At 38.3% G+C, this 24,006-nt stretch overlaps 1 protein-coding gene across 1 annotated transcript in view; it reads right to left on the bottom strand.

The window, feature by feature from the left end:
- Nucleotides 1-22,171, bottom strand: part of LOC128007905 (sphingosine-1-phosphate transporter SPNS2) — a 65,734-nt gene extending 43,563 nt beyond the window's left edge. Inside the window, exons 1-2 of the mRNA XM_052592841.1 lie at nucleotides 21,706-22,171; nucleotides 2,274-2,339 (exon numbers count right to left, since the gene is read on the bottom strand). Of these exons, the coding sequence (XP_052448801.1) occupies nucleotides 2,274-2,339; nucleotides 21,706-21,937 (298 nt within the window). The 5' untranslated portion in view covers nucleotides 21,938-22,171. The remainder of the gene's footprint in view (nucleotides 1-2,273; nucleotides 2,340-21,705) is intronic.
- Between the last annotated feature and the right edge of the window lie 1,835 nt (nucleotides 22,172-24,006).

Below are 24,006 nucleotides of genomic sequence, written 5' to 3'. Positions count from 1 at the left end.
TCACAACAGGACACACTCCAGTTGATCTCACGCCATCCCTTCAACCAACTTTTCACACCGAGGTTCCCAGCCAATGGCCAGAGCATCAGAAATGTTGTCGCGCTGTGTGAAGACTGAGGTCAGACTAGGAGCAGAGGCCAAGCTAAACCTGCCACAGACTCTTTCTCTACACTCTAAGAGGTTCTAAACTCTAGCCCTCGAGGTTCTCTTTCCTGCAGAGTTTAGCTCCAACCCTAATCAACCACACCTGAACAAGCAAAGGGACATTACCCTGCTCATATTTTTCAAGGAAGCATAGGATGTGGTTCAGGATGTGGTTGGCTTTGATATTTCGCTATAGTGCATTTTTATTAGCGCAATTGTTTATCAATCCATTCCATCTCCTCCATGCTCCATTCCAGATTTTGATTGCGTTGTTTCATCTGAATTTAGCAATCTGCTAAAAAAAAAAAAAGCGATTGTGCATTTATCTGGTGGGGCCGTATCTTGGCAGATTTATGACACCCCATCTCAAAAGTCCCAATTTAACCCCTAGTTAGAGTAAATCTCATGACATCCTTAATGTAGCATATAGACCAATAATTGCCTGCCATGCTGTCAAAGAACCAATGCCTTGCTGAGAATCAACCTATAGGAAAGTTTCCAACCAGTCATTCACATTATGGTTAACCTGAGCCAAGCAGATTTGTAATGTTTATTTGCTTCCAATTACAGACTAATCAAAAACACATTTTCTTCAGTGAGTGACAGTACGATTTCAGCAGTCTAAATTGGTCAGCTAAGCAAAAACAGAGAATAACTCTTTCTTACAGCCTGACAGAATGAAAGTTTTCCATTCTATATCTAGCTCATGTCTACAGTCAGTTAAATAATATTACTAAACTGAATTAAGCTGGATATCTCACTTCAAAAAAATCTAAAATTTCAATGGTAGTACTATACACCATTGGCAAATTGGCTTTTTTTTCCTGTCTAAGGCTAACCTCACAAAATGAAAAACTGAATAAAAAGCCATTTTTCTTGTCAAGTAGATTTATCCTGTTTTAAGAGGTGTAGATTTTTATATTTACTCCACCCTTTTCACCCAGAATGAAAATATCCCACTCTTAAATAAAGAAAGGTTTATGTGCTGAGGTCTCTGTGGGCCAGTTATTCTAATATTTTCAAACCAAATGAATGGGGGCAATAGATAAACATTGAGCTGGATCTGAATCCCAGACATCCCCGTCTATGCAACTGTTCAATGAGCCTCTGTATATGCGAGTGTGTGTGAGTGTGTGAACATGTCTGCTTGTAGTATATATTCTTGCCTATGCATATGACGGTGGCTGCATCTGAAAACTTAGGCAGCTGTCTTGCTGTCTCGTGCCGTATGAGGCAATGATTTCGCAGGTGGCGTCTCTGTTTGCCCACACAAGTATGTGTGTGAACACGCACACAGGTACAGTTTGTGTGCGCTAGTGTTCACCGGGCTGCTAAGCGCTCCAATAGGACCTCCAAACAGTGACTCTCCTTTACAAAAGCCACTTGACGTGGACCCAGCCTGGTTCAGGAAGCCCAACCCCCCACCTGACCCAGTGCAAGCCAGCCGTTTGAACACTGAACCTTCTCATTCACCTCCCTCTGTATACATCCACTGATTCCTCGCCCACCACAAATAACCTTTAATGATATCATAATGTGTTACACTTCACTGTCATCTGCATATAATGAGGGAACAATTATTAGTCATTTTTTAATTTTAGCAGTTATAATCGCTAGCAACAGACCGCAGGCATCGCTGAGCTAACAAGGGCTCTGTGTGTTGTCCAGAATAAACTAGTGTTTCCTCCCATTAACAGGAACCAGAGAGAAGACTCACAGTGTTGGGCATCCACTACAGTACTATTACAGTTTTCTACAGCAACCAGACTGAAAAAAACATTTACTGCTTCCCTTGTACCTCACTGGAGTTTCACTGGACCTTAATAGAAATATTGGAAAATATTTGTAAATCCTTGCACTATTGAATAATGAACAGATCACAGTGGAGGGTGGGTCTCCATCCAATCCAAACAACTGTGGCAGTCCTCTGTTTTGTTAAACCCAAACAAGTTCATTGAAGTTCATTGCTCATTCACAGTTTTTTTCCGCCTTTGTTATCCCTGTCACTCTGGCTGCAGAGAGTTTAATGGATTTAGTCTTCTCTTCCACCTTGTGTCAGTGATATTAGGCTGTGTGCACACACTGCATGATTGCAAAACCGCAAAATTGTGGGATTATGAGAGACTTACCTGTTTGCAACAAGCCTGCTCCGCTATCACTAACCAGGAAGTGTTTCTTTATATCAAGGAGGACACCTGGGAAGAAGAGACAGAGAGAGATTAGAATTTGTGCTCTGACGTAAATTTCATCCCTTAAGCACAACAGTTTGAATTAAGACTATTTGAGTCTCTTTCTGAATAAATAATTACCAAATGAACTTACAGACATTTTGTGTGCAAAGCATTTTAAAGAATTAAAAATATTGACATTATTTCTTATTACATTTCTAAGCGATCCTCAATAACAGGACAAGTATAGGCTTATGGTGGGTCCTACGGATGAACACACACACTTCCAGTCTGGGCTCAAGTCAGCGTGCTTTTAATTGACTTTCTTAATAAATGTTACTTATTGTAAATGATTCACTGGTGCACATTATTAACTGTAAATTTAATCTTTCATCAAAAATATTAGTGTATTGATATTAAAATTCGGGCCATAATGATAAACTGCTAATTTTTTCCATGTTAATTTCTTCCCTATTTTTGATAAATGAAGAATAGAATTTTTTAAACAATAACTTTATAATCACTTAAAAAAAACAGCTATAAGTAAATTTAGGAACCTAAACATTATAATGTTATAACTATGGATATTACTGTAATTTTGAAATTGAAAAAATCAAAAGTATGTTATAATTATTATTTAAATAATTCATTTATAAGCAACAAATGAATATAAATTCAAATGCATTGAAAAACTCTAACATATTATAACAAAACACAACAAATTAAATATAAATGAATTATGCTTGAATATAAAATGTAAATGTCTTGTTGTGTTGAAGCATAACAAAGGCATTTGTATGTCCTCAGAACAAAAAAGGAAAGAGAAAGAAACGCACTTTGAATGTACTTTGAGCTGCAGACAGTAAGGAAAGACACCGGCTGCGCTGGAATGCGAGCAGGTGGCATGACTTGTGTGACAGGAATGTTGCATTTGTCACTGAGCGGACATGCCTGCGCCTGCCAAAGTGCTTCTTCTCAGTACGTCTTTGCTACAACGTGCCAGTGACAAGTCAAAACGGGTGGCGATGAGAAACCATGAACCAATCGAGGTGAAACTCAAAGATGACTAAAGCCATTGCCACAATAGAAACAAATGGCTATTTTTATTTCTCACAGCCACTCCTGTGTTATGTGTCTGTGTTTGTACGAGACCTTAAAAAGCATGACGTAATTAGCCAAGCAGCGCTGAGGAGTTAATTAAGAGACGGTTCAGTGGCATTAGGTGTGTGATCTGGGTGCGTGACGCCTGCAAAGCTGATGTCTTTCTCTCTGCCTTTATTCGTACAAGACCTTTGAATGATTTAGAGAGATGTAACATCAGAGATAAATGTCAAGCATGCTGGATCTCTATCGCTCTTGTCTAATTTCATTGGCTGTCAGTCTCAGACCTTGTTTACAGCCTCTCCTGCATTTTTGTAGTGTCTGAATGCTTTGTGCTTTTCACAAATAGAAGATTAAAGCATTGGTCTGAGAAGAGTTAGACAGTTAAAGAGCTCCAGAGGGTTACTTTCTCACTTTAAAGTGATCAGAAAGAAGGAATGTGAAGATGAGAGACTGATGATTTAAAGGCAGCAACACGAAAGCTTCAATTACACAAAAAAGGGAGTAATGACCTGATCAAGAGCTCTTCAAACTACTGGCCAAAACTCATACAACTACAGTACAGCAATAAACCATAGAGCAACATGATGTGGTCAGATAATACAAAAAGTATTACTATTGAATTTTCTTTGCCATCATGTTAACATTAATTCATAAAAATACAACTGTTCATTGTTAGTTCATGTCAAATCAATTCCATTTTAAATAATATTAACAGATAATAAAGTGTAAGTAATTGTTGAAATTAACTAAGATGAATAAATGCTTAAGAAGTATTTTTTATTGTTCCTTCACCTAACCTATGTAGTTAACTAATGTTAACAAATGGGACCTTAATGTAAATTACTACCAAAAAAAAATCATCAGTGTTATGATTTTAATAACACTGTTAAAAGTATTTATTTTTTAGCACAGGAACCACTGGAGGTTTATGGGTTTATAAAACAAGCTAATAATTCATTAAATAATAATAATATTAAATTAAGTAATTTGAATTAAAAAAAAACATTCAAAGTACTTACTAAAAAAACATATATTTAATTGTTCAGTTGCATGTTAGTATGTGGATAAACTATTGAAATCTTAAGTTAAAAACCAAGGGAGTACTTCAAGTAAAATATTTGAGGTCAAAGACGTTTGTCTGACAGAAAAGATTGGGAATCCCTTTTCAATCCCTTGTAGTACCTGATGAATTTTTATTATCAGTTACTAGTGAAATGTCTTGATTTGGATATATGGGGGTGTTGGCTTTCTGCAGTCCTTCTCTAGGTTCAGGAGTGTGTGGTCCCGCCCTCTTTTCATCCGTCTAAACTGAGGCAGTGTACTAATTACCCTGGTCACACTCCTCCATGGCCCCCATCCCTCAATCCCTCCATCTCTCCCTCTCCTCCCACTGGGAGGGGGATCCCTGTGCCAGATGGTGCTGCGTTTCCCTTCTTTCAACCGAGACTGCACCTGCCCACCCTCACGCCTGCCAAAGACACAACCTCAACCACCACGCTCTTCCCACCAAAACTCCCACAGGCACATACGAAGCGAACCATGATACAATATGATTTAGTATGTCCTTATTTAACATGATAAATTAAGAACTTTTAACTGGAAGAGACTGGTACTAGTAGGTCAGTGTGTGCACAGTGCAACACCAGACCATGACAGCAACTGTCATATTAGTGAATTATGTTCTGTGTTTGGCAGACGATACTGTCCGTATGTGATTTGCCCTACATTTTTCTCTCTATCTTCTCTTCTGCCTCTCTGATAAAGATACACTGTTTAGGGAAAACATGGCAACACCTTGAAACTTTTCAGAGAGAGCTGTCATGAAGCATTTGAGGTGCAGCCTCTCTGACTACATGTTGCATCATACTGTAAAATGGTAGGCAATGTGGGCGATGCCACACAAGGTGATGCAAATGCCCCAAATGGCACCAGTAGAATCATCGACCTTCTAGTGTCCGCCTCGATGCCGCCAACCCTGAGATGTTGCCATAGTAACATGGCACAGGGACACACACACACACACACAGAGGAGGAAAAGGCCAACTGGCGATTGGTCAAGTCAGCCTGATGAGGGTGGAAGAAGGAATTCTGCTATAATAAAGATATTCTTGCTTAGCAAAAACTTTATGGGATTCCTACATGGAAAAGATCAATCAGGTTTGGCTGATGCAGTCACCTGCTTTGCACTTTGTTGTAGCCTATTTTAGAGAATGAAGAAACCACAACAGATACTAAGAGGCAAAAGAATGCAGTCCTGCCTGTTGTGACTGATCTGTTGCATACAAAACACATCACTGAATGACTATGAAAACCAACAGTCATTGAACAGAGTGTAAAATTACAGCATAACTCTGCATAAGTTTGGTTGATATATAATCAGTTTTTTATATGGAGAAATCTGCTCAGATGACTTAAAATAAACTTGTTTTAACTGAAAACAGATAAATGCACTTGGAGGAAATGGAAGAAGTTTTGGGAAATGTTTTATGTTTTTTCTGGATATACTTTGGGGACAAATGTGTTATGGCAATATACAATATTAATGAAGTGATAGATTCGTATAAATTAATCAAACCCACTAATTTAGATTCAAATAAACATTTGCTTACATATCACACAGTAAAACTGCAATGCAAACCGATTGTGGTGTGAGAAAGAGCACCTTTTGTTTTGGGTTGATATATAATCAGTTTTCTAAATTAAGAAATCTGCTCAGATGATATAAAATAAACCTGTTTTACTTGATAACAGATAAATGCATTTGGAGGAAATGGAAAATATTTTATGTTTGTTTTGGATATACTTTGGGGACAAATTTGTAATGAAAACAGATAGATAGATAGATAGATAGATAGATAGATAGATAGATAGATAGATAGATAGATAGATAGATAGATAGATAGATAGATAGATAGATAGATAGATAGATAGATAGATAGATAGATAGATTATACTGTAGGAAAGATACTGTATGATGTCCTTTAACCCTAGCACCTTCATTTTGCAAATTGTATACAATATTAATGAAGTCATAGATTAGTAATAAAATAAATCAAACTCACTCATTTAGATTCAAATAAGCTTGTTACAAATCAGACAGTAAAACTGCAATGCAATCTGCAAAACAGATTGTGGTGTGAGAAAGAGCACCTTTTGTTTTCTAGCACACTAGTTTCATTATCCTGAATGCTAATGAAACATTGACCCGTTCATGTGGGTCTCTTATCAGCTGATTGGTGCAGTTTAATGTCGATATGCTAATATTGAGGCTACCGCGTATGGTGCAGTGCATACGAATGATGCTTTTTAATATAATGCTTTCACTATAGTGCAGTCCTCAGGAGATCCTTAGGACATTGACCAGTGGACTGACCACTAGCATGTTTGAAAAAGCTCAGAGAGTAAGGATGAGCAAATCTGTTCTGTTAATGTGTCTAGCACTATTTCAAATCTCAGGGGAGTTCACTGGAGTGAAGCTGTTTAATGGATCCTGGAAGCTAGAGGAGCGGACCTACTGCATTTGATTTGCGTGTGACAGTGTGATACTATCTAAGACATACATTGTTTGGACCCATATTTGTCTGATCTGATAACGTGAAGTCAGGCTGTGAGTTTAAGTGCTTGTTTGGGTCGAGTGTTTTCTTAAAGAGCATGAGCTCATCCATGCCAAGAAAGGCAAAGAGGTTTGAAGTTTGCTATACTAACCCAGTCTGAGGTGAACTGGCTATATGTCAAAATGTTTTGGAGTGTGTGAGAAACTGTCCACATTAAAACAATCCATTCACTTAAATAGGAAATGGTTCACCGGCTGAAATTCCAATACGGTCAAATCCTGAAACGCAAACATCACCTATTCAACTGTAAGGAAGCATGGACAATGGCAGACATTTTTCTTATAATCCAGACACAAAAGCTCATAAAGGTGAAATACTGCATTAATGCATACAACACCCTGTGCTTATTTTTATAAACACACAGACACGTCACAGTATAGACCCAGAGGACTGTCTGGTCGTCTGGGGAGAGAGAACGAAAAACTAGGATCATGGAGTGATAGGACAGACCTAATTCTGCAATCCCCAAAAGAGAGATGATAGACCTGAGCAACCCCCACTGCTATTTCAGGATTGGGAGAAGTAGGTTAGGATAAAGACATAGCAATACAGGCTGGTCGCCCTATATACTGTAACTGAGAAGAAGAGGAGAGGAGAGGTGAGGTGAGAGGAAAGGCAACTGGGAGAGAAGCAAAGCTTGATATAGGCAGAACTCGGTGAGGGGATTTTACAGAGAATGAATAGCGTCTGCTGTAGTGCTGTTTATTTGCATGCTTCACCACTACAATCCAAAAGTCTAAAATAGCTTTGTTATAATGCATTTCTCCATTACTTGATCATCATTTGTTAAATAACTGGAGCCATGATACCTACAATATAAATATACACAAATACCTTTTAAATGAAATTCAATTTAGAACAAAGTTAACTGCACCAGATACATAGGGCCCTATTTTAATGATCCAAGTGCATGGTCTAAAGCGCACAGTGCAGATGCACTCAGGGCGTGTACAAATCCACTTTTGCTAGTTTAATGATAGGAAAACAGTCGGAGCGCCGGACGCATGGTCTTAACGGTTGTCCCTATTCTCTTAATGAGTAATGGGTGTTTTTTGGACGTAACGTGAATTAAATGAATCAGAGTCTCATATCCCATCCCATTTTAAAAGCCAAATGCGCTCACGCTATGGCAGATTCTCTATTTACATGGTGGAATGTAATTTTTTAAAGTGTGTGTAATAAGCAAAGTGTACATGCCTATAGGCCCATATTATTAACACGCTCTTTAAATAACAAAGTATTGTTGCATTTTCTATTTAAACAACACGGCGCAGGACGGGAAAATGAGAACTGTGTCGGGGTGAAACTAGCGAAAACATTTGCGCAGCGCCTTGCGCCAGGTCTACGATATGGCCCATAGTGATCTAGTAAGACAGACATAAATGTATGCATTCCTTTGGCTCAAACACTAAAGCATGGCGCTCACAACGACAAGGTCGCAGGTTTGAGGGAATGCATGACTGATAAAATGTATAAATTAAATGCAGTGTAAGTCAAATCCACAATGCATGTAAATTTACATTATATTTAGTATCTGGCATTTAGTATCTAGTAAAACTAGACCACATAATGGTTAGTAAATAAGCTTTGCACTGTAGTGCTGCATGTAATCAAATACATTTCAAATAAATTGCACCAGAAGTGGCAACTGTTGTTTTAGCATCCGATTAACTAAAGCAACATGAATTATACATTTCAATGCACAGTGCATATCATCAGCCATCATTTGATCACTAGTTGATGAATTACTGCAGCCAGGGTCAATTGCAATGTACATAAACATCTTTTTGAAATGAAATTCAGTTTAGTGCAATGTGAGGAAAAAAGCTTAATCTATTCAGTAACTAGTTAACATACAAAAAGAGCCACATTTGTGCTGAAAAAAAGGTTTAACTGGAATGCAGATTGTTAGTAAATGATATGCAGGGTTCTGTTCTGCAGTACTGCATTCAAATGTGGCACAACTGTTTCAAATTGGCCCATGTGTGAGTGTGGTAGGTCAAACTGCAGTACAAACGTACATTTCCATATCCTGTGTAATCTTACTCTTTGTGGTAAGAGAATGTTTCCTCTCTACTCTGCTATGAAGTTCTCTCCCTCATTCTTTTCATTCTACCAAACCACTGGTATACTGTACTGCTGCTGACACATCCTGGAGCTCTATTCCTCCTATTTTTCTTTCCTCCTTTCCCATCCCCTGCTTCTCTGCTTCGCTCATCAGCTAAGGGTGATTCTTCTCAAAAGTGTCACAGCTATTGACAATACCTCAGCTCGCATAAGTTACGTATGTGCTAAATCAAAAGAAGACTGTTCCCATGTTAACCCTTCCCAGCTTCTCTGCAAAATGTCTGCTCTCTAACATTGAGGCAGACCTCTGAGAGTGCAGATGCAGGGTATGAGCTGACCACAAGTATGCTTCTCTTTTCTCTCAGCTCCTGACGGCCGGGTCCATACATATCCCACAAAGCGACGGATGTTTTATCCGCTCAGCCTTTAACCACTACACAGTCCACATAAACACAATGCAGATGTCAGAGGAGCAGGGGTGTGTTTTGGCAGGCGTTTGCGGGTGTGGGAATTCCCTCACCATTTTATACCAGTAGTTCCTCATTACTGCCTCACCCTCGAGCGGCTGCCAGCACTGCTTGTCTGTGTATTGCATGGTACGCTGCACTACTGGTCTGAGACTAGTTTTAAGGTGTGTGTGTGTGTGTGTGTGTGTGTGTGTGTGAGCATAAAAACTATTTATGCATAGTCAATCACAGATGCACAGAAAACATATTCAGTAACCCCAGAAACGTTCATTCTATAGGGTAAATATAATGTAATAAGGTGGGCACTGCAAGGCTCCATCACCAAAACGCTGCTAGTCTAGATCACATGACTTGCTTTTAAATATTACATAAAAAGAGAGGGAGACGTTTTCTCTTGCAGAAGTGCTATACAGAAACAGCATATAGTATTTTTGCATTAATAATTCATGAAAGAACTATCCTCTGGAGTGTAAGCCAATGTGTCAGACGTATAGCTGTGCAGTGGTCAGAAGAATGCACTGGAGCGCAGAGTAATCCCCAGGCTGACTGGTTTCCCCTTAGACACTCAACATCACTGTAGAAGTATACATATGGTTAGTAAATGTATGTTTGCAGACATATCAGTATACTTACTCCTTACTACTTACGATATACACTGATATTGAAACAGAGAGTGGGTTTCTGGTATAAACGTGTACACAGAGGCATGAGTATAAGAGGCATGAGTATAGATGTTTAGCAACAGTAAAAATTGGATAAGATGCCCTTACTATCAGCCTGATCTGATAGCATTCTGTTGGTTATGTGCTTATGTTAACCAGAAGCTTCAATAACCTTCCCTTCCCTCATATTCTGATGCTAAAGACTGCATATATTAACTTGACAAGCAGATGCATTTGGGATGTGAGATGTATTAAAGGGCTGGTCCATTTTTTATAGCCAGTTAGTTACAGCCATTAACATTATTTTCAACTTATTAGTTGTTTGCAAGTAGCATTAAGTGAACACGCTGTAAACATTAGCGGTACACTAGCATATACTACTATAAAAAATGGGTTCAGAAATACTTTCTAAAAAGAAATTGAAATTCAGAAAGAAATTGAAACCGATCAAAAGTGCCTGTAAATAAATGTTGCAAAACATATCAGAAAAAAATCCAATCTATATATATATATATATATATGTTAGCATTCATGCAAACTTAATGCTAATCTCATCACCAACAGTTTAAACATCTTCTGATGATGTCGAGCCATTAACTGGCTTAACGTTTTGCTGACTGACAATAGACATGCTTCATTTGTAGCCTAATCCTCATGTTTATTTTTATTTTTTTTACCTAACATAGAAAAGGATTACTCTAATTATGAGGGCTTTTAGTTTTTTGCCTGTAATGAGATTTAATTTGGCTTTTCTGGCTCACTATGCTTTTGCTTATTCTCCTTTTCTTCTCTTTGTTCTATAAGAGTTACGTAGGAGTGGGGTGGGTCTCACCCAGGGGGTCGTCAGCAGCGCTGGATTCTGTGAATAATAATTAGTCCTGAATAAAATTCCTGAAGTGCTTGATTATCTTTCTTAATTACTGCCATTCCCATTCGAAGTGTAAACCTAAAGTCAAGCATCAGTAATTTGCCCATAACTCCCTGACAACCATGTTGGGATGGTAAATAAAATTTCTTCACCAATGCATATTTTTTTTAAGCAAAGAAAGTGCTTGAATACTAAAATACATACTTTACGATCTTTGGGCGAAACATCCATGAAGCTCTTTGGAGAAGAGCTAAATCAATGAAGCTTCAAACAGCACAGCGAGGCAAGCTATTCTCGATGTACTAATTGACAGTGTTGAGCAACAAACAAAGAGAAGAGAGTCGGAAGGTGTCACAAGACTGAGTAAGTGAAAATAGGAGGACAAAAAAAGAGCATGCTGAATTGGATGAGGCATTTCAGCACACTTAGGGCTGACAAAGTCCATGTTGAGAGCTGGTTTTTCAAGCTCAATTTATCATTAGACTGTAGCCATACTTCTCTGTGAGAGAGGCCATCAGCTTCAGACGACTGACAGCTGAGGCTGATGGAAGCAGGAGAAATGTGTGTGAAAAAACACACTTTTTAGTCTGTTTAGGCTGGCCAGTCAGACTACACACATAAATGTTACATGGTTTTCTCTTCTGATTTATGCTGTACTGGCCATTTATAGCTATTCTTTAGAAAAGTATTTATTTACTCAGTCTTGTGACACTTTCAGACTTTTCCGATTTTTGCATTGGTGAAGAAATTCAATTTACCATCTCAACATGGTTGTCAGGAGGTTATGGGCTAATTACTGATGCTTTACTATAGGTTTACACTTCGGAGGGGAATGGCAGTAATTAAGAAAGATAATCAAGCACTTCAGGAATTTTATTCAGAACCAATTATTATTCAAAGAATCCAGCGCTGTTGAGGCCCACCCCATTCCTACATTACTCTTACAGAACAAAGAGAAGAATAAAGAATTCTTTATACAAATTAATACCAAAGGGTCAAAAGCAGGAGAAAAGATAAAGCATTCATAACTCCAGATAATCCTACAGAGGACAGTAATAACTGTGAAGTGCTATATTGTGAAAGCTCTTGACTCAGAATGAACGAGCGCTGCTGTCTGATCTCTCTGTAGACTCCTATGGTGAGACACCTAGATCAACCTTAATTCCTAGTGTATGTCATATCCTACAGAATGACAGGAAATGGAATTTAAATAACTGCAATTCAAAGAAATATAATGCAGGTCTGTCTGTCTGTCTGTCTGTCTGTCTAATTATTCCCTGAATTCAAATGAACAAATGCACAATCGCTTCTGCATTTCACCTCAGTGGCCACTAGCAGTGCAGTGTATGGAAATTGTGAAAATAATCTAAAAATTCTGTGCAAAATTAAATCCTGAAGTGTCCCAGAGCATGACAAAACAATATTGATACAATCCATCATTACAATAAAATTGTTTAAAGCTCCTGAAAGGAAAACTAAATTGATGTTTTAATATAATGTTCTAAAATATTAAGTTTACTATTAATTATATATTTCTGTTATACATTCAACTAATTATATATATATATATATATATATATAATATAATTAGTTGAATGTATAACAGAAATATGACAGAAAGAGTTTACTACTATGCTACTGGAGAATATACACCTGAAGCTCACGTAGCACTGATCTTTTAGTGGAAAGACATGGTCTGTGTGCACAAAGTCCATTTAATTCAAATTTAGGAGCTTAACTTGAATTAAAAAGGCATTCTCAGTTCAATTGTGAATGTCGCACAACCTTGTGATGAATCCAGTAAGCACTTGAACTGGGTTGCCTGAAATCAATATCTACAGGAGGACAACATGTGGCACGTATTCAAGTGATGTAATTGACTGAAACCCCATAAAAAGTTCTATTCTATCCAATCAGTGCACCGACACACACCCACACAATCACCCACAAACCTCCTGATCATTTTTAGCTGTCCCAGTGTCTTTTATTACATCTATTTTCTTGCTATGCAAAGCACTATTTTCATCCACTCTCATTGAGAACAGCTGAGACTCTCCAGCGCAGTGATCCATCTCACTTTCTCCTTCATGAATTAGAGATAAATCTCATTTCTTCCTGGTCTAGTTTAATGCAGAACAGTGCAAGACCATCTCAAGAGACAGTATGTCATAGATTTGTATTTTGTCCTGAAGGTAAATAAAAAAGGCAGATCAAAATTGTCCGCCATAGAAACCCAAGAGAACTGTTCAAGAAAGAAAAAGGGTGTGAGATTATAAGAGCCATAAAGAAGTGTTTTGGCTGTTTAAATTCAGATGCTTTGTATTGATTTTGTATTGTTAGCATCTTTCTGTAGCGTGTGCTGTTGACTGTTAACTACAGATCGGAGTAACTGTGGGAAAACTAAACAACCACATCACTGGAATTCCAGCTCTACCTCCACATTCCACATCAGTGAGGTGGAGACACACACCTCACATACAGGTATTTTAGGCGTTAGATCTAAGTAATTATTATGTTCTGGTGTGGCCAAATAACTCAAACTATTGTGGCTTACCTGGTAAGAATACCAAATTAATCCTTAAAGGAAACTAAGGTTTTTTAGTATTTGTCACATAGCAGGGATGGACTGTGCCTAAGAACAGACTTATGTCAGTCTTAAACAAGCTGTTGCCCGCTGTATTATGTAGTTCATATCTAGTCATTTTCACACTGTGTTGATGAATAAAGTGGCTAAGGCACAGCAGTGACTTATCCTGACTATAATTTTATTCATATATTTCTCATATATTTCTTCCTGTGATGGCAAAGCTGAATTTTCAGCAGCAATTACTCCAGTCCTCAGTTTCACATGCTGATTTGGTGCTCAAGAAACATTTTTTATTATCTTCTTAATATGTTAAAACGGCTATACTTTTTAAGGATTGTTTTATGAATAGAACATAAATTATTTTAAACAGAAAGTATAAAATTCCTTTCTGTCCCTTTTGATCAATGGAATGCATTCGTGCTGAATAAAAGTGTTAATTTCTTTAAACATTTTCAGCACACATAATGTTTAGTTGTCTCCATGGTATGCAAGACGTTTTTAGGACTGGTAAATAAATGACTCTGAGAAATGCATGGTTAAAGAATAACTGGAAACTAAATGTACAGGGTTGGACATTGACTTTTGACTCTCCAATTTATTGTTTTGAGAAAACCCAGTCTGTTCCTCTGTGCACACCTGAGCCTTTAAACCCTGGACATCTACAGTTCACACACATACTGAAACTGAAAGTTTTTAGTTTCTGACATGTAATGTGTCGGGGGGACAAACAAAACCGGATGGCATAGAGTGACACAGGAATACACATACTACATATCGTATAGCCTATGTGCTAAATTGAAAGAAAAATCAAAAAAAAAAAAAATACTGCAAGCACAGTCCACTGTAGGCAAACATTGGCTTGATGAGTTGATATTTCAGTAGGCCTGTCCTTTGACCCCTTCGTTGATAGATATATCACAAAACATACAGAGGTCAGAAACTATTTATCTACAGACACTGACAAAGTGTTACACTGTGTAGTCACACATATACACGCTTGGGTTACAATCTGGGAAATAGCATATTACATAATACCTGGTGGCTGATTATTTACTCAATCACTATTGAATGGAAGGAAAGATGACATATTTTCCTCTTTAATAAGCCTCTGCAAATACAGACATACAGTAAAGTCCAGATTAAATATTTGTCCTGGCAATGTGAAGCACTTATGAAGACTTACTTTAGGGACAAAGCTGAGCTTTAGTAGAGTAGTTTACCCTATTGACCTTTCTTTTGATTTGATCTGGTCAATATTTACACATAAGTCTTATTTAAAAGCAGAACAGATCATCAGACTAATCTATGAAAATTATCCGCCCTCATATAACTGAAATTAACTACTCGATTTCAATTAGTTAATGATTTCAAGTCATCAGGGATTCCATTATTTCTCAGTTATGCTGTCAAGTACCTATCATGCTTTCAGAATGATTTAGCCACTATAAAGAAATAAATCCATCTCTTTGAAATCAGGATTCTTTGATGAATATAAAGTTAAAATAAGCAGCACTTTACTGTCACTTCTGATTCATTTAATGCATCCTCGCTGAATTGAAGTATTAATTTCTTATAACAAAATATGTGTTTCTGTCTCTGTTTGTCCAGTTGTAGTTATCATGGGATCATAGGTCAGGCCTGAGGATGTCTCCCACACTCAGCTTCATACATTACTGAACAGTCCTGGTCTAATACACTGTGACATACCTGAGACTTCAAATCTCACAGGTGTTCTCCCTCCGCTTCGTTCACCCTCCTGTACAACTCTCCACCCTTAATCCCTTAGACACACTCCATCAAAAAGACACATGTTGAGGTTGACAATCGTGGCGAATCCTCTTTTTAAACAGATAAACACCCACACATACTACGTATCTGTTTGAACATGCAATGAGCTACAGTAAAAGTGGGCCACCAATTATATTAACAGGGTCAATTCCATTTAAACAAGCGCGTCAGCCGTTACTCTGGTGGAAAAACATACTGTAACAAACACTGTGCCTTGTTTGGATCATCCATGCTACATTAAGTGAACATCACATGGGCTAAATGAAAGATAAGCCCGTTAAAAAAAATATACCGGGAAAATCGCATCCCAGTTCTCAGAGGCTGTTAGCAGACTTGATTGTGTCAGAGGTTATTTTGAGAACCATCAGGCTGCTTCACCCAATACAGCTTCTCTGGAGCAAGATGAGAATTTGTACCTCTGAACGCCATTCGTGTCTATATATATTTATACACTGACCTTATTGTTGAGGTCAGGAAAGCGGTCATGGTTGTGTGCTCTCCACAACTGAGTCAGATGAATGAAAAGAAACGATTCAGGAAAGCTGGAAGCTCTTTTCGCTCACTTTCTTGCCTAACTTTTAGGGCTAGGTCAGGCTTAAGAAACCAAGCTGTCTACAGGGAAGTAGAGGCTGTCACAGTAATGGTTTTTCACACTGGTGTAATGGATGCTGTGACTACATCAAAAGCACTGTGTCAAGAGGTACCATCTAATTTCAAGCACTCCTATCATAGCCAGCACATAAAACAGCTAAATACAACCCCATAAACAAACACACACACACACACACACACACACATGCCAAGAAGAGATCTTAATATAGGAGAACATTAATATGAAGTCAAAAAGAAAACACCCGGGTCAAGCACATCAATATTTTCTCAAACACTGATGTACATTATACTGCACTATATTAAATACTTTGTGCATACAATCCAGCCTTATGAGCTAACTTGTAATCGTCTTTTAATGGGTTTACTTTAATGGATTTATATTTCAGGTTTGAGGGAGACATCAATGGTAAACACAACACCTCTAAACTGCTTCTATGAGAAACAATTACAGTGCATATGGGAATCGACTTTAAGAGAATTGGAAGCCATTTGTTTTGCGTGAGGGTTTCAGGCTTATAAAACAAGCTTATAAACTCAATTACTGAGAGCTTTTCCACTACTTTCATGTTATTTTTATTTTTATTTTTTTGACAGTCTTTTAATATGAGCGTAGTAGAGCAAGCGAGTAGGGGAGAGAGACGACAGCCAAATTCTTTGCCCATTTCTTGACCAAAAAGTTCCATTGTCTACTGTGAATAGTATTGCAATGTATGAAGCTCAGCTCAAATTGAAGTCACTTTCAAATCAAGCATATTTCTGTTGGTCAACACAGTGAATTTACGTGACCAAATTGAACCCAATTGCAAAAACCCTGAAGGTGTAGATTTCTGTTAAAATGACTGCATTTCATGTAAATGTGACAACACCTTAATTCAAACACCTCCTAAACACGTCATGGTACAGAACTTCCTTATAAGCGATTAGTCAACTTGTTCTTAGGGCAACCTACTGAGTAGTAAATAAAAGAAGAAAAAAAAACATATGGGAGTTTTTGACATTATGTCATGCTTTTACTGTTATCATTAGTGTATGTGCAGCACATTTGCTACATGCTACTGCTGCTGACACTGTTTTGTTGCTGATAGGCCTTATCACACCTTCAATTCACACCACAAGGGGCACAAATGGAAATGACAGTGTGCGAGAGAGAGAAAGAGAGAGAGAGAGAGAGAGAGAGAGAGAGAGAGAGAGAGAGGCTGTATTACAGAAAGGACTGCCAAAGAGTGTGTCCAGGCAGAACTAGAGCTGAGCCAGCTAGACTGGACCATCTAGTGCAGAAAAGCAATGCAGCAAACATACTCTAGTCTCCACATCCCCTCATAAACTGCAAGCCTGTGTATCTGAATGTGCAGATAGGCTCATTTTCCCTCAAGAAGCTCCTCTGGCTGCTGGATTACCCGTCATACTTAATTAAGCACCTGTCTTGCTATTAAACATCTTCATACCTCAGATGCCTTCGGGGGGGGAAATGCACCTTGCAGTACCTTGCAGTACCTCATAATCCAGATTAGCAGTCAAACTGCCTTCATTACAGCAGGCATCAGGCTGGTGGCTCAATGGAGGATCTTAGATCAAATAATGTTAAGTGGCCTCCGTCTGTACATCCATGTGGTATTCCCCACACCTCCTAATCCCCGTTTTAACTGTAATCTGTTGTTGAGCTGAGCCTGTATGCTGGAGGGACTGTTGCCAGCCAGCCTCCCTGGATCTGAGCTATCACTGCCAAACCACAAATTTAATTAAACTAAATGGTTCACAACCTCACTCCAATCAATCTGATCTCTCTGTCCCACTGGAAGATGCTTTGGAGACAGAAAGAGACTGATATAGATAGTTGACAAACATAATGGGCCAACAGGGAGGGAAAAAGTCAAAGGCAAATCGACTCCAATGTTGCAGAAATGCACCTCTGGCTAAACATCAAGAAGGATAAAGTCATTACCATAGCTTTGACTAGCCAGATAGAGTTATAGTAGATAGCCTAGTCACCGAAAATACACAACATGAGTATATCCATAGTACACCCAAACACCCTGTGTCAAGGTGATAAGCAAAAGTTTATTTTTCCCCAAGATTCAGCACACATTCACATATTATTCTGATGAGCGGTTCCACATGAGGCATTGGTTGTCTCTTCACTGCTATAAAATTGCACACCCACTAGTTTGGTTTAGGTGGAGAAAACAGCCAAATTAGATCTTTGCTGTTCCCTTTCACACACACACAAATATCAATCAATTAAACACAAGACGACAAGGCTAAAATGACACGCTGCTTTTTCTCCTCTTTTTTTTATTTTTTTTTAAGAATGAACATTTGGTTCTGGCTAACAGTGATGAGAGACTTTGGTTGATGCTAAAAGATTCCAAGACAACCACAGCCTAGAACAGCTTGTAAAAAGTGAAACTGGCAGTAAATTAAAATGACTTAAACAGCAAGAAAACTCAAATTAAATGTTTTCACTGTGACAGTATTTATAAGACCCAATTTCAGTTATTGGAACTGTATTGATTATATTTTAAAGACAATTACTAATATAATGCAACGTTGTTTGGCTTAAAAGCAACGACTGCATGCACATTTGATTTGATTTTCTTTGTGTGTGAGTTCATCGTTAGTTCAGTCAGGCCACGGAGGCATAGGCTGCGGCCAGCTGATGTGGTCAGCTGTCATCACTCCAATCACTACCACTCTGCTATTAGACACGGACATATATATACATGGCACCACTGCTCGGTAAGCATGCTCAAACGGCTCGCAACCCATACTGCCAAAGATAAATTGTGTTCAGTAATCTCAAGTAAACTTGCCAAAGTGGTTCCTGTCTGAAATGTGTGCAGTGCACTTCTGCACTAAAACTTAAGTGGCCGCAATTCAGTTTTTTTTTTTTTTTTACTACATTTATGAAATATCACATTGAAAAAAAACACACCATCTTTTGAATTATACGTAAGAAATAAGCAGTCAAAATTTTTGTTTTGGGATGAACTATCCCTTTAATGTACCCTCAGGCATACAAACCCACAAACAAGCTACTGCTGAAAGTAATTAATATGATGACTGTGTCAGTCCGACTGCAGGACAAATGACTGAACATGCAGTGGTGAGGACAACCACTTCTGTCTCAGCTGTCATGTGGATCATTCTCTTGCTCTCTCTCTCTTTCTCTATCTAAATAGCGGTCATCACCACTGCAGGATGGCTGCATCAGCTCTACACTCTTTACCCAAGAAGGGGGCTTCACCCTCACATCACATGCTTGATCAGTCAGGAACTGAGGCGTAGAAGAGATGCCGAACTCAACAACATGCAGTTTGATGCTGCTGCATTCCCCGACAAACATGCACTGATACACAACTCCTCTCTTGAGAACTGACTAATTTGCTGCAATCTCCCTGCAGTCATCATCTCATGCATATACATTCTCAATTTCACTCTCTTCATTCATCAAAACTGTTCAGATGTAACTCATTGTTTAAAAGCCAAGAGGTTGATTAACTGTGTATGTTTCACATGAGCAGTTGCATAACATGATTAAGGTTCTTCCTTGTCATGGACAAATGTGTGTGTTATCTGTTACATCACTTGAGTAAAAATGGGTGGAATTTAGCTTACATTGATACTTTTATCTACGAAAGAGGATGATACATCTGGTTTTTTTTTTTCAGGAAAAGGGGTTGATTTTAGAGATGACGAGATTAGATGAGATATAATCCACGTAAACACATATTTTTCATAATGTTATCACAGCTCGCGTGACTTATGTAATGCTGCTGAACCGTGTAGTATCCAGCAGCGCTACAAACCGCCATGGGGCGATAACGTTGCCTTTGCTAATTTTCTTCTTTCAACTCCTCATAAATTTTACTCCGTGAATTATTGACTCACATCTTAAATGGTTCGCGTGCGTGATGCAAAACGGGACCACATTTGGCAAAGTAACGCACCTTTGCATACGTTAAAAAGGATGAGAGTACACGTTGCCAGAGCGAATCCTGCTTTATTATCCCTGGATGCATCCCGGGTTTTGCCGTTTAACTAGAGCCCCCCATTACAATAACATACATGCCGCAGCGGCGCGTCATTCAAGCATCTCGCGCTGTCCAAAAGTGTCTCTGAAGCGTGCAAGTGGGAACACACAGTTCAGCGCGGAAAGAACAGACAGTGTGAGCATTTCAATTTAATTTATGCAATGGTCATAATGTGAAAATACAGTTTTTTCTTCTACCAATTAATTTTTTTTGTAATTTAAAGAAAAAAAAAAAAAAAAATATATATATATATATATATATATATATATATATATATATATATATATATATATATATATATATATATATATATATATGCCAGTATACAGTAGGCTTTGTTAATTAAAATAGCATTGCCCATTTTTAATTTGCAAGCTCTACCAAATAATTGCATATCAAATACCAGCTTGTATTTCTCAGTATGTCAACTTGTGAAATCTACAATGTGATTATTAGTCAAGAAACATACACACGCAAGTTAAATAGCCTTTTACATGTAAAGCACAGAGGGAAATGGATTCAGAGCTGTATCCAGTATTCCCTAGCTAATAGCTTGCTTTGTTCCAAAACTCTAATCATTAGTTATTCATGAAAATTACCCAGTCAGAGTGTGCTGGAGCAAATGTCACCTGACATCTCGTCTCAGATCACCGAGTAGGCTACCCATTCAATAAACGCATAAATCCACACTTTTTGAGGGATGCTAACTTTAACGCAACATAAAAACTAGTAGGCTAGATTAAATCTGTTCTAGTTTCTATGGAAACGTGTCAGACCGCGGCTGTGCTCTGTCTTTATTCCTGAATAACTTCATTCCTGATACCAGGGGCATCTTGAGTTGTAGCGCTACTGAAGTTACTATTTATGAAACTATGGATATAAGATGTGTCCCTCGAGAAGTTTGCTTTAAATTAGTGGACTGTAATGTCCTCGTTTATATCACTAGTGCTTTAACAGAGATCTGTTATACGTCTGAGTATGTTTGGACACAATGTCCATCAGCCTACTTCATTAGATGAGTTGATAAATGCTACCTGACGTTATTTTGAGTCGCATTATATATTTACAATACTAAGGAACCTAATACGTTATTATTGTGTGTAGTTGCTCTATGTGCACATTGGCATTAGTAATTGATTACTGGAGCCTTTGTGTAACGTGGATACTGATTCGGGGAGGGAAGCTCATAATAGACAAAATTATACATGGGACCACTTGTTATAAGTATTTGGATTTTCACTCATTTAGGTAGGCATTCAGTTTAAATTGATCTAAGATCACGCACAATAGTAATCAATAGTTAGTACAACGGGGTTAGCTCTCAATCCGGATTATTTGATTAAATCACACAGAATAAGACCGTCCTTAACCCGCTCAATGAAACTCAGCAAGTGTGCAGCGAGATAGGCAAATGATCACTTGACTTGTGTTAATGTTTAAATTGTGATTTTCACGATCAGTGCTTTTAAACTGAAAGATCTCTGTAAGTGAAACATTAAACAATACAAATGATGACTAGCGCGATTTTCGCTCTCCATGCCCAGATAGTAAAACAAACGTCTATAGGCTACGCCAAGAACATACTGGTCTTACCTGCTACGGTGTATCTGTCCATGTAATTGAGCACATTTCCAAAGCTCAGAATCACGGCTGCAACGAAAGGAGACCGGCATCGGAGTAATGCGGCACGGAATTTCTGCCCAGGTGTGCAGGGATGCAGGTCTGGACTGGACTCGAGAGTCGGACTCATGCTTCCAGACAGCGTGTGCACCTCATCCGAACTGCTGCACCCCTCGATTTCACATCCATCGCTCTCCACGCACATCTTCTGGCACGTCAGATCCAGCGCAAGCGACTGAACGATGTCTGACCGGAGACAGGACTGTTTGGAAGGAAAAGTCTAGCACCTCTGAGCGGAAAAGAAAAACTACGTGTTAATCGCGAATTATATAAATCATTGATTTGATTATTGCTCGCTGAGCTCGGTTCATGTCTGTACAGTGACAGGATTGAGCACTCGGGAAGCGCTTTTCTCTCACTCTGTAGTGTGTTGTATGAGGGAGGCGTGGTTACGCGTTAAGCCCCGCCCACCCACTCAGTGTGCACGGACTGCTCATGTCAAACAAGGGAATGTCGCCTCACTGACATTTAGCAGTGACACAGCGCACCCAGGGCACCTCGTACGAAGTTGCTTTGTCTCTTTTGGTTTCACTTTTTTTCCCGACGTAAAAAGATTGACCGAGTGAAATGACGTGCAGTATCCTCTTTTCAATAAAGCTGCAAAATGAAAAGAAAACGCGCGAGCCGTGGGGAAACATTATTGCTTGGAAGCAGTTCATGGTCATTTTTTGTAGACTCGAGACGGGGAGCGAATTAGGCTCTGTGTGGGGCTTTTCGGGGTTCTTACCCTCCCTGCTAAGCTTTAATTCACCCCTAAAGGAGGGCTAAACTAATTCTGAAGATTAAATTCAATAGGTTTAATTCTATAACTATAAATAAATACATTTAAGCAACTCTCACATTTTCACCTGTCGCCCAATGGAGAAATGTTGTTCGCCTGAGGATGGTCACCATAGCAACAGAACGCCGCTAGAGGACGTTTCGTTTGGATCAATATTAAAATGACACGTATCGGCAGAATAAGTAGCCTACAGTCATTTTTACCATTTTATTGTAGATTAACAAATAGCTCGTTTAGCACGTGAGATGTATAATTCGCCATATTGTATGAAATAAATTATAAAAGAATTATAGTAGCATACAGGCTATGCGTCTTAAATATATGAAAATTATAAAAGTGATTCTGACATTAATGATATGAAACTATTCATATGACTCCATGACCGAAAATGAAGGCTAGCTACCTGGTTAGTACAAGTGAAATTGCCTCTTTAAATATGTTTGCAAAACAAAACATGCTGAAATAACCGTTAGTTGATGAGTGCATCAAAGGGTACGCTGTCAAATCCCACAGTGTTTTGTTAGACTACATTTTGTTTCTACGTACTTATGATACAATCATTTAGTGATTCGTGTGAAAGAGTTAGCTCGGGCTAAACAGTAAGACGAGGTAAGTCGATATAGGCGATGCGTGGTCTTCAGCACTCTGGACAGCTCATCATCACTATCTGCTGCCTGCCACACAATTATACAATATAATCTGTTTCACCTCAGCTCTACAGTGACTCATTACACTCACTGCATTTACTGATTCATATTTTGCTAATTATTTACTGGAAAACATTAATCTGACATTACAATATGTGGTTGAGTAATATTTTAATATTATTTTATTTAATATTAATTGATTAAAGATATTATTGATAACTTTTTGGCTCATCTTATTGTCTGCTTTTTACCGAAACACATCAATTAGCGAAGATTAGATCAAATTGCGTCGTTATCTTAGCTTCCCCTCCTTTTGTTCCTTCGATAATTACTATAGTTTTTGACAGCGCAAATGTCGTAACACATTGAGAAACTCTGGAGGACAGGCAACAAACGTGTGTAACCTCTGTTATAATGGCTATCTTTAAAATAAACAGTGTCCACAAGACTTTGGATATCCTTAAAGTTTTTCTTTTTTACTGTACGTACAGTAGTTAGGATTTATCTCGAGTTCAGAAAAGTCTTTTAGGAAGTGCGCGGGTCATCCTCATGAGAAAAAGCTGATAAATTATTGTCGGGAAAGAGGGAAGTTATTCTTATATCTTAATTCCCAGAGGTTATGCTACAGTGCTTGTCAGAACAAATCAAACTAAACGGGGTCATACGTAGCTTAATATGATGCTTTTTCTGCTCTGCCACTTTTCAGCATTAACTAGTCTGAATACTTAGAATTAGACACTAAGGTAAGAAAAAATATTTTCTGATACCGTTTTAAAAATAATTTCT

This window comes from Carassius gibelio, chromosome A5 (genome assembly GCF_023724105.1).
Source record: "Carassius gibelio isolate Cgi1373 ecotype wild population from Czech Republic chromosome A5, carGib1.2-hapl.c, whole genome shotgun sequence".
NCBI lineage: Eukaryota > Metazoa > Chordata > Actinopteri > Cypriniformes > Cyprinidae > Carassius > Carassius gibelio.
The sequence above is the reverse complement of the archived record's forward strand: the minus strand, read 5'-3'. Positions and strand labels throughout refer to the sequence as shown.